General features: G+C 41.7%; 1 protein-coding gene across 1 annotated transcript in view; it reads right to left on the reverse strand.

Annotated features, from left to right (window-relative positions):
• LOC124148470 overlaps positions 1 to 18,441 on the reverse strand; it is a 59,627-nt gene that overhangs the window by 40,602 nt on the left and 584 nt on the right. Inside the window, exons 3-8 of the mRNA XM_046519568.2 lie at positions 18,170 to 18,270; positions 1,585 to 1,679; positions 1,193 to 1,239; positions 981 to 1,035; positions 741 to 810; positions 379 to 460 (exon numbers count right to left, since the gene is read on the reverse strand). Of these exons, the coding sequence (XP_046375524.2) occupies positions 379 to 460; positions 741 to 743 (85 nt within the window). The 5' untranslated portion in view covers positions 744 to 810; positions 981 to 1,035; positions 1,193 to 1,239; positions 1,585 to 1,679; positions 18,170 to 18,270. The remainder of the gene's footprint in view (positions 1 to 378; positions 461 to 740; positions 811 to 980; positions 1,036 to 1,192; positions 1,240 to 1,584; positions 1,680 to 18,169; positions 18,271 to 18,441) is intronic.

Here is an 18,441-nt window from a genome sequence, read left to right on the forward strand (position 1 = left end):
TGTGTGGATACAGCTTTAATCCGTCTGAAATATTTTTATTTTAACGAATTTTACAGAACCATAAGATCTATTTTTTGCCATAATGATTTGACGATTTGAGGAAAACTATATATATATATATATATATATATATATATATATATATATATATATATATATATATATATATAGTTTTTCTCATTTTTTTCTGTGACTGGTATTTTCTATTTTCCTTCTATTTTCCTATTTTTGTTCTTTATCTGCACATGGACGACGGATTCTCGCCGCAAATACCTGTAGTATCGTTGATGCGGCGTAAAGCAATATTCAATCATTCATTCTATCAAATGGAATTTACCACTGTATATGAGTAGGATTCCATATACGGATGGTATTTACCTTTCTCGGGATACATATGAACACACTGCAGGTAGTGAGAAATGTTCTGTCGCACTTCGTGGATCCGTTTATGCACCTTTCTCTGCAATGATAAGAGTCATCACAATGCTATCAGCAGTGTTTAACAGCAATATTCCAGCCATATCAAATCAGTCTATAAATAAATGAGTCTAACCTAGATAAACCAGTGGTTGATATTACGAGCAACGCTAACCTTGTCAGGGTACGATGACACACAATCACTTGTCACAAATCACAGGCAGGCATAGGTTATGGGAGACCAAATCTACCCCGGAATACATTATTATTAACATCCAACACAAATATGTGTTTGTTCCAAAGGCTATGAAGTCTCCACTCACCATTTTAATTGCAAGTGTATCCTGAGCCAGACCCTGCACATCATCATCCTTCAGTGGACTGTTGACATAGCTATAATGAAACATATCATAAATGATACACATTGTTGCCAAAGAATGAACATTATCATTTAATATCCTGTACAGAACAAACGGCTGTTCACACAACACCCTAATTCTATTGAATACTCTTTCACGTCTGCCCGTAGTTTTGATACAATGCACAACATTTCAAAAACGAACCTTTTCCCGTCCAATTGAATGGTAGTTGTTGAAGCAGTCCATATTTCAGGAAAATCTGTTCAAATGAAGAATTTTAAACATAACTTGTCTGTGTATATATGTTTTATAATTACTTATATGCTTATTATAATTACTTACCTCTTTAACGATAAACGTACAATATATGTTTCCACATCTCAATTGCATTTAATGATCTCAGCTTTAGCACGTACCCCCGGAGGTCGATATCTCGTGAACCTTCTCTCCCGGTTGTAACGCTCTTAAAAAATAAATACGTAAAAAACATCAGCTGCACTCCAAATTCTCGTGGAATGATTTTACTGATACGTTATATTTAGTACTGAGAAGAGCAACATTTGTGTTCATGCACATTCGTTTTATCGTTGTATACAACTTGTATTTTATCCTTTTCTTATTACCCGAAGACACTTAAAGAAAAAAGCCACTGAGGAAGGCAAGGACCATATCTATGATAAAACTAAATGTATTTTATTATCTGACCTCACCTTTTCAACAATACTATTCCGGAAAATGTACTACGAATACATGCATTGAAGAACGTTAAGATGACATTAATAGAAAGACTAGAGACGTATTTTCTGACCTTGCTTTTTCCTTCACAATATGCTTTTCTTTCAAGAGGATTTTGTCATAGGCGTGACCTCTGTGTAACGTTCCGTCATCCTGGTAGTGTAGAGTCTGCGCAAATGTAATATGTTATTTAGCACATGTGTTTTCAGAACTTGTGCAAATGGAAGTTTTAGAAAAATGGTGCATTCAACTTTAATATGATTGCTGTAATGAAACAATGCCAAAATTAATCAGTTGTTGATGTTTGATCAATGTTTTGATGACTTATTTATTTCTGGAGGAACATCTGTTTACGTATCACTTAGATATTGAGTCTTGGTATTATGGTAGCATATATTAAATTATTATTTTTTAGACTAACCTTGTTAACAAATACTAAGCATAATTATTGCCAGGAAAACGAACCTGCATAAACCCTTTCATGAAAGTAGGTATAAAGGTAAAGACCTTGCACTGACTTGTTGAAACATTGACGCACACGTGTCAGTAAATGACAAGCGAATTGTTTAAGAGTGAGTGAATAAGTTAAAATGTTACATCGCATCGGCAATATTGCAGTCATACAGTAATGATAAAATAATCGACTATCACAGTGTTCTATTAAAACTAGTGAAAACTAATCTGATGATATCCTTTCTGGTACTGTAAATCAATTTGTCTCTGATTTCTTTTGTTTGGTAAAAGTCGGGTCTACCGGCTTTATAGTCGGAATTGTACAATCAAATCCGTTTTCGGCAGAGATTTCTTATGAATATGGAAAGGGCTCTTTCTGTATTTATTTTAATACCAATTGACAAGGAGGAGGATACAGCTGGCAGAAAGGAGATGTATTAAAATCTATTTGAAGCAAAATTACCAATTCTAACGATTTTTTGCATGTATAAAAAGGCTGACCCAAAACGCAGTATGGGTGCAATGTTTCTATTAAATACAGCTAGGGCGGTCTTTAATAATATACGTCACCATGGATAGATATATGAGAAACCTTATTTGTCCAAACACTGTAAACATACTTTGAGACATATTAAAAGGATGAAACTTGGCCAAACTGATCATCGGGGTTGAAATTAAAGTGTCAAATGTTCTTAAAGTGAAAGACAATACTAGTCTCTGAGAAAATGGCATCAAGAGTCTGTATCTCGTGTGTCCGCCATGTGCATTGGTGACTGCCGTGCACCGTTGATACATGGAATGGATGAGGTGGTTGATGAAGGCCATAGGCACTTGAGCCCACACTCTGAGGAACGCCTGAGGCAGTTTAGCTGCAATTATCGGCCTTGATCGGACGTCATTCAGCCGTCTTTGAATCTCGTCCCACAGGTGCTCAATGGGATGTAAATCGGGACTGAGGGCAGGTTTCTGTCGCAGTGTGGGCACGGGCGTTATCAAGCATCCGAATAACGTTCCCCACGGCGGCGGCAGACTGTTCCTTTGCCATCTGCTGTTGAGAAACAGTAACGGCTCTCTTCTGAGAAGAGAACTCTTCTCCACTGCTGGTGGCGCCAATGATGGTGCTGTGTTGTCTACTCAAGACGGTCCCGGCAATGACGTGGTGTGTCCCCATGGTCTGTCGTGACGTTTCCGCAGCAGTAACAAAGCGATCTTGAAGATGCTGTCGCACAATCTGACGATCCTGACGTCGGGTGGTGACCCTTGGTCTTCCACTACGTGGTTGGTCATCTGTAGTGTTGGTGGTCTGGTACCGTTGCCGGAGCCTGTATATGGTCCTTACGTGGACTTGAAATACATTGGCTACATGTTGGGCAGTTTGTCCAGCTTGCATTCGTCCAAGGGCTTAGTGTCGCTGATTTCTTGTCAATCTTGGCATGTGGTAGCAATTCAATAACGAATGAATGTTATCTGATCTGGGTGGATTTTTATAGGGCAAGAAATGGAGGAACGCATGTGCATTTTAAATTGCACGGAACTCACGTGCATCGCGTTACCATGGCCGTTGCCGTGATGCGTTTGGGCGATCGGTTTTATTGACGTCTGCTTTGATTTTTTATCATCAAATTTCATTTTTTCCGGTCAAGGTTATGTTAAGTTTTAGAAACTTTGACCAAACTAAAACTTACCAAGATATTTAAATGACAACTTTTCATGGAATGTTACTTGGGATGACGTTTCTTTTGCGGCTCAGTATATTTGTTTCGCCTCAAAAGAGATCACATGGGAATTACGGCATAAAAAAGCTTGACTGGCAAACGTTTCACATGATGCTGACTGATTTAACCTTGATGAAAACCTTATCCCAGGATATTTATAATAAGTACTGGTTCAAAAATTAGAATTCTTAGAAGTTATTTTTCACATTTCTTTTCAATACAACCATTTGTTTGATCCATATTTACTTCTGAACCCAATTTATCACAGAATACTTCCAAAATATTTAGTTGTATTTGTCAGAATGAAACTGTGTATGAGAACTTTACCACTTCATCAAAAAATAAGAGTAACATTATATCTTTTATACACTGTGTAACAAATATACCGTGATCAAAATTGTCAAAAATGACATTAGCTAATTTATTAATAACGTGCAATGTTTCTATTAAATACAGCTAGGGCGGTCTTAAATGCAATACGTCACCATGGATAGATATATGAGAAACCTTATATGTCCAAACACTGTAAACATGCTTTGAGACATATTAAAAGGTGAAACTTGGCCAAACTGATCATCAGGGTTGAAATTAGAGTGTCAAATGTTCTTAAAGTGAAAGACAATACTAGTCTCTGAGAAAAATGGCATCACGAGTCTGTGTCTCGTGTGTCCGCCATGTGCATTGATGACTGCCGTGCAACGTCGATACATGGAATGTATGAGGTGGTTGATGAAGGCCATAGGCACTTGATCCCACACTCTGAGGAATGCCTGAGGCAGTTTAGCTGCAATTATCGGCCTTGATCGGACGTCATTCAGCTGTCTTTGAATATCGTCCCACAGGTGCTCAATGGGACTTAAATCGGGACTGAAGGCAGGTCACTGCATGGTTCTGATGCCATTTTGCTGGAGGAAGTCTCTTGTTGCTGTCGCAGTGTGGGCACGGGCGTTATCATGCTGAAACTCGTGGTTGCGGCGACGTGCCAAATGAGGTTTAGCGTGTTGTCTTAAGACTTGATCAATGTACCGAGCTGCTGTGACATTATTGCCTCTCCCTGGACCGATGTTCTGGAAGACCACAGGGCCGACCCTCTGTGCAAGACCATTCCACCCCACACCATGATGCTCAGACCACCTCACGAGTCTCTCTCAACAACACAAGCATCCGAATAACGTTCCCTACGGCGCCGCCAGACTCTACCTCTGCCATCTGCTGTTGAGATGCAGTAACGGCTCTCTTCTGAGAAGATAACTCTTCTCCACTGCTGGTGGCGCCAATGATGGTGCTGGGTTGCCTACTGAAGACGGTCCCGGCGATGACGTGGTGTCAGAGTGGGTCCTCGGTGTGGCCTGTGACAGTGGAGGTGTCTGCACGTCTATCGGCGAAGCACGGTATCCGCACTAATGTGTCGTTTGTGTGTCCCCATGGTCTGTCGTGCAGTTTCTGCAGCAGTAACAAAGCGATCTTGAAGATGCTGTCGCACAATCTGACGATCCTGACGTCGGGTGGTGACCCTTGGTCTTCCACTACGTGGTTGGTCATCTGTAGTGTTGGTGGTCTGGTACCGTTGCCGGAGCCTGTATATGGTCCTTACGTGGACTTGAAATGCATTGGCTACATGTTGGGCAGTTTGTCCAGCTTGCAATCGTCCAAGGGCTTGGTGTCGCTGATTGCTTGTCAATCTTGGCATGTGGTAGCAATTCAATAACGAATGAATGTTATCTGATCTGGGTGGATTTTTATAGAGCAAGAAATGGAGGAACGCATGTGCATTTTAAATTGAACGGAACTCACGTGCATCGCGTTACCATGGCCGTTGCCGTGATGCGTTTGGGCGATCGGTTTTATTGACGTCTGCTTTGATTTTTTATCATCAAATTTCATTTTTTTCCGGACAAGGTAATGTTAAGTTTTAGCAACTTTGACAAAACTTACCCAAATATTTAAATGACAACTTTTCATGCAATGATACTTGGGGTGACGTTTCTTTTGCGGCTCAGTATATTTGTTTCGCCTCAAAAGAGATCACACGGGAATTACGGCATTAAAAGCTTGACTGGCAAACGTTTCACATGATGCTGACTGATTAAACCTTGATGAAAACCTTATCCCAGGATATTTATAATAAGTACTGGTTCAATAATTAGAATTCTTAGAAGACATCTTTCACATTTCTTTTCATTACAACCATTTGTTTTATCCATATTTACTTCTGAACCCAATTTATCACAGAATACTTCCAAAATATTTAGTTGTATTTGTCAGAATGAAACTGTGTATGAGAACTTTACCACTTCATCAAAAAATAAGAATAACATTATATCTTTTATACACTGTGTAACAAATATACCGTGATCAAAATTGTCAAAAATGACATTAGCTAAATTATTTATAACGTGCAATGTTTCTATTAAATACAGCTAGGGCGGTCTTAAATGCTATACGTCACCATGGATAGATATATGAGAAACCTTATATGTCCAAACACTGTAAACATGCTTTGAGACATATTAAAAGGTGAAACTTGGCCAAACTGATCATCAGGGTTGAAATTAAAGTGTCAAATGTTCTTAAAGTGAAAGACAATACTTGTCTCTGAGAAAAATGGCATCACGAGTCTGTATCTCGTGTGTCCGCCATGTGCATTGATGACTGCCGTGCAACGTCGATACATGGAATGTATGAGGTGGTTGATGAAGGCCATAGGCACTTGATCCCACACTCTGAGGAATGCCTGAGGCAGTTTAGCTGCAATTATCGGCCTTGATCGGACGTCATTCAGCCGTCTTTGAATCTCGTCCCACAGGTGCTCCGTGGGATTTAAATCGGGACTGAGGGCAGGCCACTGCATGGTTCTGATGCCATTCTACTGGAGGAAGTCTCTTGTTGCTGTCGCAGTGTGGGCACGGGCGTTATCATGCTGAGACTCGTGGTTGCGGCGACGTGCCAAATGAGGTTTGGAGTGTGGTCTCAAGACTTGATCAATGTACCGAGCTGCTGTGACATTATTGCCTCTCCCTGGACCGATGTTCTGGAAGACCACAGGGCCGACCCTCTGTGCAAGACCAATTCCACCCCACACCATGATGCTCAGACCACCTCACGAGTTTCTCTCAACAACACAAGCATCCGAATAACGTTCCCCACGGCGCCGCCAGACTCTACCTCTGCCATCTGCTGTTGAGATGCAGTAACGGCTCTCTTCTGAGAAGATAACTCTTCTCCACTGCTGGTGGCGCCAATGATGGTGCTGAGTTGTCTACTGAAGACGGTCTCGGCGATGACGTGGTGTCAGAATGGGTCCTCGGTGTGGCCTGTGACAGTAGAGATGTCTGCTCGTCTATCGGCGACGCACGGTGTCCGCACTAATGTGTCGTTGGTGTGTCCCCATGGTCTGTCGTGACGATTCCGCAGCAGTAACAAAGCGATCTTGAAGATGCTGTCGCACAATCTGACGATCCTGACGTCGGGTGGTGACCCTTGGTCTTCCACTACGTGGTTGGTCATCTGTAGTGTTGGTGGTCTGGTACCGTTGCCGGAGCCTGTATATGGTCCTTACGTGGACTTGAAATGCATTGGCTACATGTTGGGCAGTTTGTCCAGCTTGCAATCGTCCAAGGGCTTGGTGTCGCTGATTGCTTGTCAATCTTGGCATGTGGTAGCAATTCAATAACGAATGAATGTTATCTGATCTGGGTGGATTTTTATAGAGCAAGAAATGGAGGAACGCATGTGCATTTTAAATTGAACGGAACTCACGTGCATCGCGTTACCATGGCCGTTGCCGTGATGCGTTTGGGCGATCGGTTTTATTGACGTCTGCTTTGATTTTTTATCATCAAATTTCATTTTTTTCCGGACAAGGTAATGTTAAGTTTTAGCAACTTTGACAAAACTTACCCAAATATTTAAATGACAACTTTTCATGCAATGATACTTGGGGTGACGTTTCTTTTGCGGCTCAGTATATTTGTTTCGCCTCAAAAGAGATCACACGGGAATTACGGCATTAAAAGCTTGACTGGCAAACGTTTCACATGATGCTGACTGATTTAACCTTGATGAAAACCTTATCCCAGGATATTTATAATAAGTACTGGTTCAATAATTAGAATTCTTAGAAGACATCTTTCACATTTCTTTTCATTACAACCATTTGTTTTATCCATATTTACTTCTGAACCCAATTTATCACAGAATACTTCCAAAATATTTAGTTGTATTTGTCAGAATGAAACTGTGTATGAGAACTTTACCACTTCATCAAAAAATAAGAATAACATTATATCTTTTATACACTGTGTAACAAATATACCGTGATCAAAATTGTCAAAAATGACATTAGCTAAATTATTTATAACGTGCAATGTTTCTATTAAATACAGCTAGGGCGGTCTTAAATGCTATACGTCACCATGGATAGATATATGAGAAACCTTATATGTCCAAACACTGTAAACATGCTTTGAGACATATTAAAAGGTGAAACTTGGCCAAACTGATCATCAGGGTTGAAATTAAAGTGTCAAATGTTCTTAAAGTGAAAGATAATACTTGTCTCTGAGAAAAATGGCATCACGAGTCTGTATCTCGTGTGTCCGCCATGTGCATTGATGACTGCCGTGCAACGTCGATACATGGAATGTATGAGGTGGTTGATGAAGGCCATAGGCACTTGATCCCACACTCTGAGGAATGCCTGAGGCAGTTTAGCTGCAATTATCGGCCTTGATCGGACGTCATTCAGCCGTCTTTGAATCTCGTCCCACAGGTGCTCCGTGGGATTTAAATCGGGACTGAGGGCAGGCCACTGCATGGTTCTGATGCCATTCTACTGGAGGAAGTCTCTTGTTGCTGTCGCAGTGTGGGCACGGGCGTTATCATGCTGAGACTCGTGGTTGCGGCGACGTGCCAAATGAGGTTTGGAGTGTGGTCTCAAGACTTGATCAATGTACCGAGCTGCTGTGACATTATTGCCTCTCCCTGGACCGATGTTCTGGAAGACCACAGGGCCGACCCTCTGTGCAAGACCAATTCCACCCCACACCATGATGCTCAGACCACCTCACGAGTTTCTCTCAACAACACAAGCATCCGAATAACGTTCCCCACGGCGCCGCCAGACTCTACCTCTGCCATCTGCTGTTGAGATGCAGTAACGGCTCTCTTCTGAGAAGATAACTCTTCTCCACTGCTGGTGGCGCCAATGATGGTGCTGAGTTGCCTACTGAAGACGGTCTCGGCGATGACGTGGTGTCAGAATGGGTCCTCGGTGTGGCCTGTGACAGTAGAGATGTCTGCTCGTCTATCGGCGACGCACGGTGTCCGCACTAATGTGTCGTTGGTGTGTCCCCATGGTCTGTCGTGACGATTCCGCAGCAGTAACAAAGCGATCTTGAAGATGCTGTCGCACAATCTGACGATCCTGACGTCGGGTGGTGACCCTTGGTCTTCCACTACGTGGTTGGTCATCTGTAGTGTTGGTGGTCTGGTATCGAAACCGGAGCCTGTATATTGCCCTTACGTGGGCTTGAAATGCATTGGCTACATGTTGGGCAGTTTGTCCAGCTTGCAATCGTCCAAGGGCTTGGTGTCGCTGATTGCTTGTCAATCTTGGCATGTGGTAGCAATTCAATAACGAATGAATGTTATCTGATCTGGGTGGATTTTTATAGAGCAAGAAATGGAGGAACGCATGTGCATTTTAAATTGAACGGAACTCACGTGCATCGCGTTACCATGGCCGTTGCCGTGATGCGTTTGGGCGATCGGTTTTATTGACGTCTGCTTTGATTTTTTATCATCAAATTTCATTTTTTTCCGGACAAGGTAATGTTAAGTTTTAGCAACTTTGACAAAACTTACCCAAATATTTAAATGACAACTTTTCATGCAATGATACTTGGGGTGACGTTTCTTTTGCGGCTCAGTATATTTGTTTCGCCTCAAAAGAGATCACACGGGAATTACGGCATTAAAAGCTTGACTGGCAAACGTTTCACATGATGCTGACTGATTTAACCTTGATGAAAACCTTATCCCAGGATATTTATAATAAGTACTGGTTCAATAATTAGAATTCTTAGAAGACATCTTTCACATTTCTTTTCATTACAACCATTTGTTTTATCCATATTTACTTCTGAACCCAATTTATCACAGAATACTTCCAAAATATTTAGTTGTATTTGTCAGAATGAAACTGTGTATGAGAACTTTACCACTTCATCAAAAAATAAGAATAACATTATATCTTTTATACACTGTGTAACAAATATACCGTGATCAAAATTGTCAAAAATGACATTAGCTAAATTATTTATAACGTGCAATGTTTCTATTAAATACAGCTAGGGCGGTCTTAAATGCTATACGTCACCATGGATAGATATATGAGAAACCTTATATGTCCAAACACTGTAAACATGCTTTGAGACATATTAAAAGGTGAAACTTGGCCAAACTGATCATCAGGGTTGAAATTAAAGTGTCAAATGTTCTTAAAGTGAAAGACAATACTTGTCTCTGAGAAAAATGGCATCACGAGTCTGTATCTCGTGTGTCCGCCATGTGCATTGATGACTGCCGTGCAACGTCGATACATGGAATGTATGAGGTGGTTGATGAAGGCCATAGGCACTTGATCCCACACTCTGAGAAATGCCTGAGGCAGTTTAGCTGCAATTATCGGCCTTGATCGGACGTCATTCAGCCGTCTTTGAATCTCGTCCCACAGGTGCTCCGTGGGATTTAAATCGGGACTGAGGGCAGGCCACTGCATGGTTCTGATGCCATTCTACTGGAGGAAGTCTCTTGTTGCTGTCGCAGTGTGGGCACGGGCGTTATCATGCTGAGACTCGTGGTTGCGGCGACGTGCCAAATGAGGTTTGGAGTGTGGTCTCAAGACTTGATCAATGTACCGAGCTGCTGTGACATTATTGCCTCTCCCTGGACCGATGTTCTGGAAGACCACAGGGCCGACCCTCTGTGCAAGACCAATTCCACCCCACACCATGATGCTCAGACCACCTCACGAGTTTCTCTCAACAACACAAGCATCCGAATAACGTTCCCCACGGCGCCGCCAGACTCTACCTCTGCCATCTGCTGTTGAGATGCAGTAACGGCTCTCTTCTGAGAAGAAAACTCTTCTCCACTGCTGGTGGCGCCAATGATGGTGCTGGGTTGCCTACTGAAGACGGTCTCGGCGATGACGTGGTGTCAGAATGGGTCCTCGGTGTGGCCTGTGACAGTGGAGGTGTCTGCTCGTCTATCGGCGACGCACGGTGTCCGCACTAATGTGTCGTTGGTGTGTCCCCATGGTCTGTCGTGACGTTCCCGCAGCAGTAACAAAGCGATCTTGAAGATGCTGTCGCACAATCTGACGATCTTGACAACGGGTGGTGACCCTTGGTCTTCCACTACGTGGTTGGTCATCTGTAGTGTTGGTGGTCTGGTATCGTAGCCGGAGCCTGTATATGGTCCTTACGTGGACTTGAAATGCATTGGCTACATATGCATGTTGGGCATTTTGTCCAGCTTGCAATCGTCCAAGGGCTTGGTGTCGCTGATTGCTTGTCAATCTTGGCATGTGGTAGCAATTCAATAACGAATGAATGTTATCTGATCTGGGTGGATTTTTATAGAGCAAGAAATGGAGGAACGCATGTGCATTTCAAAGTGCACGGAACTCACGTGCATCGGGTTACCGTGGTCGTTGCCGTGATGCATTTGGGCGATCGGTTTTATTGACGTCTGCTTTGATTTTTTATCATCAAATTTCATTTTTTCCGGACAAGGTAATGTTAAGTTTTAGAAACTTTGACAAAACTTACCCAAATATTTAAATGACAACTTTTCATGGAATGTTACTTGGGATGACGTTTCTTTTGCGGCTCAGTATATTTGTTTCGCCTCAAAAGAGATCACATGGGAATTACGGCATAAAAAAGCTTGACTGGCAAACGTTTCACATGATGCTGACTGATTTAACCTTGATGAGACCTTATCCCAGGATATTTATAATGAGTACTGGTTCAATAATTAGAATTCTTAGAAGTTATTTTTCACATTTCTTTTCAATACAACCATTTGTTTTATCCATGTTTACTTCTAAACCCAATTTATCACAGAATTCTTCCAAAATATTTAGTTGTATTTGTCAGAATGAAACTGTGTATGAGAACTTTACCACTTCATCAAAAAATAAGAATAACATTATATCTTTTATACACTGTGTAACAAATATACCGTGATCAAAATTGTCAAAAATGACATTAGCTAATTTATTAGTAACGTGCAATGTTTCTATTAAATACAGCTAGGGCGGTCTTAAATGCAATACGTCACCATGGATAGATATATGAGAAACCTTATATTACCAAACACTGTAAACATGCTTTGAGACTTATTAAAAGTTGAAACTTGGCCAAACTGATCATCAGGGTTGAAATAAGAGTGTCAAATGTTCTTAAAGGGAAAGACAATACTAGTCTCTGAGAAAAATGGCATCACAAGTCTGTATCTCGTGTGCCCGTCAATTGCATTGATGAGTGCCGTGCAACGTCGATACATGGAATGGATGAGGTGGTTGATGAAGGCCATAGGCACTTGATCCCACACTCTGAGGAATGCCTGAGGCAGTTTAGCTGCAATTATCGGCCTTGATCGGACGTCATTCAGCCGTCTTTGAATCTCGTCCCACAGGTGCTCCGTGGGATTTAAATCGGGACTGAGGGCAGGCCACTGCATGGTTCTGATGCCATTCTGCTGGAGGAAGTCTCTTGTTGCTCTCGCAGTGTGGGCACGGGCGTTATCATGCTGAAACTCTTGATTGCGGCGACGTGCCAAATGAGGTTTGGAGTGTGGTCTCAAGACTTGATCAATGTACCGAGCTGCTGTGACATTATTGCCTCTCCCTGGACCGATGTTCTGGAAGACCACAGGGCCGACCCTCTGTGCAAGACCAATTCCACCCCACACCATGATGCTCAGACCACCTCACGAGTCTCTCTCAACAACACAAGCTTCCGATTAACGTTCCCCACGGCGCCGCCATCTGCTGTTGAGATGCAGTAACGGCTCTCTTCTGAGAAGATAACTCTTCTCCACTGCTGGTGGCGCCAATGATGGTGCTGAGTTGCCTACTGAAGACGGTCTCGGCGATGACGTGGTGTCAGAATGGGTCCTCGGTGTGGCCTGTGACAGTGGAGGTGTCTGCTCGTCTATCGGCGACGCACGGTATCCGCACTAATGTGTCGTTGGTGTGTCCCCATGGTCTGTCGTGCAGTTTCTGCAGCAGTAACAAAGCGATCCTGAAGATGCTGTCGCACATTCTGACGATCCTGACGTCGGGTGGTGACCCTTGGTCTTCCACTACGTGGTTGGTCATCTGTAGTGTTGGTGGTCTGGTACCGTTGCCGGAGCCTGTATATGGTCCTTACGTGGACTTGAAATGCATTGGCTACATGTTGGGCAGTTTGTCCAGCTTGCAATCGTCCAAGGGCTTGGTGTCGCTGATTGCTTGTCAATCTTGGCATGTGGTAGCAATTCAATAACGAATGAATGTTATCTGATCTGGGTGGATTTTTATAGAGCAAGAAATGGAGGAACGCATGTGCATTTCAAAGTGCACGGAACTCACGTGCATCGGGTTACCGTGGTCGTTGCCGTGATGCATTTGGGCGATCGGTTTTATTGACGTCTGCTTTGATTTTTTATCATCAAATTTCATTTTTTCCGGACAAGGTAATGTTAAGTTTTAGAAACTTTGACAAAACTTACCCAAATATTTAAATGACAACTTTTCATGCAATGATACTTGGGGTGACGTTTCTTTTGCGGCTCAGTATATTTGTTTCGCCTCAAAAGAGATCACACGGGAATTACGGGATTAAAAGCTTGACTGGCAAACGTTTCACATGATGCTGACTGATTTAACCTTGATGAAAACCTTATCCCAGGATATTTATAATAAGTACTGGTTCAATAATTAGAATTCTTAGAAGTTATTTTTCACATTTCTTTTCAATACAACCATTTGTTTTATCCATATTTACTTCTGAACCCAATTTATCACAGAATACTTCCAAAATATTTAGTTGTATTTGTCAGAATGAAACTGTTTATAAGAACTTTACCACTTCATCAAAAAATAAGAATAACATTATATCTTTTATACACTGTGTAACAAATATACCGTGATCAACACTGTCAAAAATGACATTAGGTAATTTATTTATAACGTGCCATGTTTCTATTAAATACAGCTAGGGCGGTCTTAAATGCAATACGTCACCATGGATAGATATATGAGAAACCTTATATGTCCAAACACTGTAAACATGCTTTGAGACTTATTAAAAGGTGAAACTTGGCCAAACTGATCATCAGGGTTGAAATTAGAGTGTCAAATGTTCTTAAAGTGAAAGACAATACTAGTCTCTGAGAAAAATGGCATCACGAGTCTGTGTCTCGTGTGTCCGCCATGTGCATTGACGAGTGCCGTGCAACGTCGATACATGGAATGTATGAGGTGGTTGATGAAGGCCATAGGCACTTGATCCCACACTCTGAGGAATGCCTGAGGCAGTTTAGCTGCAATTATCGGCCTTGATCGGACGTCATTCAGCTGTCTTTGAATATCGTCCCACAGGTGCTCAATGGTACTTAAATCGGGACTGAGGGCAGGTCACTGCATGGTTCTAATGCCATTTTGCTGGAGGAAGTCTCTTGTTGCTGTCGCAGTGTGGGCATGGGCGTTATCATGCTGAATCTCGTGGTTGCGGCGACGTGCCAAATGAGGTTTGGCGTGTTGTCTCAAGACTTGATCAATGTACCGAGCTGCTGTGACATTATTGCCTCTCCCTGGACCGATGTTCTGGAAGACCACAGGGCCGACCCTCCTTGCAAGACCAATTCCACCCCACACCATGATGCTCAGACCACCTCACGTGTCTCTCTCAACAACACAAGCATCCGAATAACGTTCCCCACGGCGGCGCCAGACTCTACCTCTGCCATCTGCTGTTGAGATGCAGTAACGGCTCTCTTCTGAGAAGATAACTCTTCTCCACTGCTGGTGGCGCCAATGATGGTGCTGGGTTGCCTACTGAAGACGGTCTCGGCGATGACGTGGTGTCAGAATGGGTCCTCGGTGTGGCCTGTGACAGTGGAGGTGTCTGCTCGTCTATCGGCGACGCACGGTATCCGCACTAATGTGTCGTTGGTGTGTCCCCATGGTCTGTCGTGCAGTTTCTGCAGCAGTAACAAAGCGATCTTGAAGATGCTGTCGCACATTCTGACGATCCTGACATCGGGTGGTGACCCTTGGTCTTCCACTACGTGGTTGGTCATCTGTAGTGTTGGTGGTCTGGTACCGTGGCCGGAGCCTGTATATGGTCCTTACGTGGACTTGAAATGCATTGTCTACATGTTGGGCAGTTTGTCCAGCTTGCAATCGTCCAAGGGCTTGGTGTCGCTGATTGCTCGTCAATCTTGGCATGTGGTAGCAATTCAATAACGAATGAATGTTATCTGATCTGGGTGGATTTTTATAGGGAAGCAATGGAGGAACGCATGTGCATTTTAAATTGCACGGAACTCACGTGCATCGCGTTACCATGGCCGTTGCTGTGATGCGTTTGGGCGATCGGTTTTATTGACGTCTGCTTTGATTTTTTATCGTCAAATTTCATTTTTTTCCGGACAAGGTAATGTTAAGTTTTAGAAACTTTGACAAAACTAAAACTTACCCACATATTTAAATGACAACTTTTCATGGAATGTTACTTGGGATAACGTTTCTTTTGCGGCTCAGTATATTTGTTTCGCCTCAAAAGAGATCACATGGGAATTACGGCATAAAAAAGCTTGACTGGCAAACCTTTTACATGATGCTGACTGATTTAACCTTGATGAAAACCTTAAACCTTAAGCGGTCCAAACACTGTAAACATACTTTGAGACATATTAAAAGGTGAGACTTGGCCAAACTGATCATCAGGGTTGAAATTAATGTCAATTGTTCTTAAAGTGAAAGACAATACTAGTCTCTGAGAAAAATGGTATCACGAGTCTGTGTCTCGTGTGTCCGCCATGTGCATTGATGACTGCCGTACAACGTCGATACATGGAATGTATGAGGTGGTTGATGAAGGCCATAGGCACTTGATCCCACACTCTGAAGAATGCCTGAGGCAGTTTATCTGCAATTTTCGGCCTTGATCGGACGTCATTCAGCTGTCTTTGAATCACGTCCAACAGGTGCTCAATGGGACTTTTGCTAAAGTAAGTCTCTTGTTGCTGTCGCAGTGTGGGCATGGGCGTTATCATGCTGGAACTCGTGGTTGCGATCAGAAAGCGATCTTGAAGATGCTGTCGCATAATCTGACGATCCTGACGTCGGATGGTGACCCTTGGTCTTCCAATTCAATAATTAGAATTCTTAGAAGTAACTTTTCACATTTCATTTCAATACAACCATTTTTTTTATCGATATTTACTTTTGAACCCAATTTATCACAGAATACTTCCAAAATATTGATTTGTATTTGTTTGAATGAAAAAATATACCATGATCAAAATTGTCACACATGACATCAGCTAATTCATTATTAAAGAGTCAACAGTACACGTACACCACATGATAAATGGAACAACTCTGTGTTACAGTTTCCAACCTTTATACGCCCCTTAACAGCATAAAATAAAATATTTTATCCTGGCAATCCGTACCATGTAGCAAATACAATCGTTTGTTTCTGTCCAAAATCATATTTTTTTTCTAACATTAATGAACGTACAGTCAAATCTCACTTTTGGTTCACATAGATATATTGTGCAAGAAGATCATGTTGGAAAAGTCGACGAAAAGCAGTTTGATACTCTACATCTAAAAGTGTGATGCATCTGTAAGTATTTGGCTCATTTTTACTATAAGGCTTGAAAAGAGAGATGCCAATATTCCAAGCATCTGCCATTATCTTGTGTTTTAGTGAACTATATATTTAAATAAAGAAGCGCAAATTTATCAAAGACTTAAACAAATCAGAAAGTATGCCATTTTCCAATGTTTTATTTCCTGATTCAATAAAATAATAGCTTTAGTAATTTCACATTCAATTATTACGCCAGACAGAAGATGTTCGGTAAATGATAAATGTGTACAATGAATACATGAGTGTTTTCAAACAAAACCGTAAAAATTCAATTCAAAATCAGAACAGTTAGCCCTCACAGCAGGGTTAAGTAAATCACTGTAACACTTCAACCAAACATCATCAGTAGAAAAAATATATCTAGACATTTTTGATCTGAGAACATTTTCACCTGATCCCTAAACATTTAACAGTCACTACAACATGATAATTGTTATGTTTCTTTTGCGATCTTTATTTCGTAGATTTCTTTCGTTTTGTGTACGGCATCACTTGATACGCCTTATATACAACTCACACTTCGAATATGTGAAAAGACTTAAACAGAGTAATTTCAAAATTGAGATAAACTATTAGTTTTTATACCAAATAACTTTACCGATAATATTATGCTACCATGTTTCTAAGTACCATATTAATCTGTTATTGACCATTCTTTCTATGGCCTTACAAACACAGCTAGTAAGCGATCTTGGAGGGTGAAGGGACATATTCCATTGTCCAGATATGATCAAATATAGTTAACAGTGTTTTTAAACAGGAATCAAGAAAATGGAAAAGCAACCGATAATGAATATTTAAACACCTGCAGCAGTATCACGAGCCGCCCTGAGGTGGTATGCACCTTGTTTTAAAAGTCATCAAAAGACCTGAATAGGATCAACAATATCACTCGTTTTATTATTTGCGCATAGAGTTTGAAAAAGGACCAGATTGCCTACCTACAATTCTTCTTGAAGGTGGAGTATCCGATGGATTTATTCTTGAAAGGATAATTGGAAAATGATCACTCCCACAATGGTCATTGTGGACTGACCATTAAAATTAGTTAGTAGATTAGAATTGGTTAGCGACAAATCTAGAGAAGAGTTAGTAGGTACCAGGCTGCAGATAAGTGTTGGAGTCATCGTTAACTATGCATACGTTGTTAACCAAGATATCACCCTCCAGTATTTGTCTTTAGTGTTAGTGTTTGAAACACTCCAAAGTGGACTGTAGCCTTTGAAATCCTCCATGATTAAACATGGTTCAAGGAGTTGATTCAGAGAGCTTGAAGACCAGCTGAAGAGCTGAAGAAGCCGGAATAAAAAGAGAACAGAGAGTAAATGCAATGTACAGAGCAAGTTGCACTGCAACGGACAGGAGAGTAGAAGAGTAGAAGAGGGCTGTAAATTTAGACCCTGCCCCAATATGATTGAAGATCGAATTGTTTACAAAAAACCCTCGAGCTCATTGTATTCAATGTCATGCAGTTTGTCTTGAGAAGCATGCGACATCATGTTACCAGTGCATTATCTAGAGTTAAAACTATAAAATTCCAGAGTGGTCTTACTTTGTGGTGTGTTCTCTCTGCCCTGTTATGACTGAAGTGGGAACGAGTCAGAGTTCTTCCTGACGGCGTCGTATCCACTTTGTACTTGTGCGTCAGATCGCCTGGAGAAGTATACAAAACGTAAGACATTTAGCAAACACAAGGAGTGGTTCTTTTAGTTAAGCCATGTGTGATGTATGTGTGCTGATTGTAGTATTATGCATGTTGTAAGATCATATGGACTTTCTCTCTATGATGGCTGTGATTAACTCGTGATGTTGGACTACATTTTA

The sequence above is a fragment of the Haliotis rufescens genome, unplaced genomic scaffold, assembly GCF_023055435.1.
Source record: "Haliotis rufescens isolate VD_foot unplaced genomic scaffold, xgHalRufe1.0.p SCAF_3, whole genome shotgun sequence".
Lineage (NCBI taxonomy): Eukaryota > Metazoa > Mollusca > Gastropoda > Lepetellida > Haliotidae > Haliotis > Haliotis rufescens.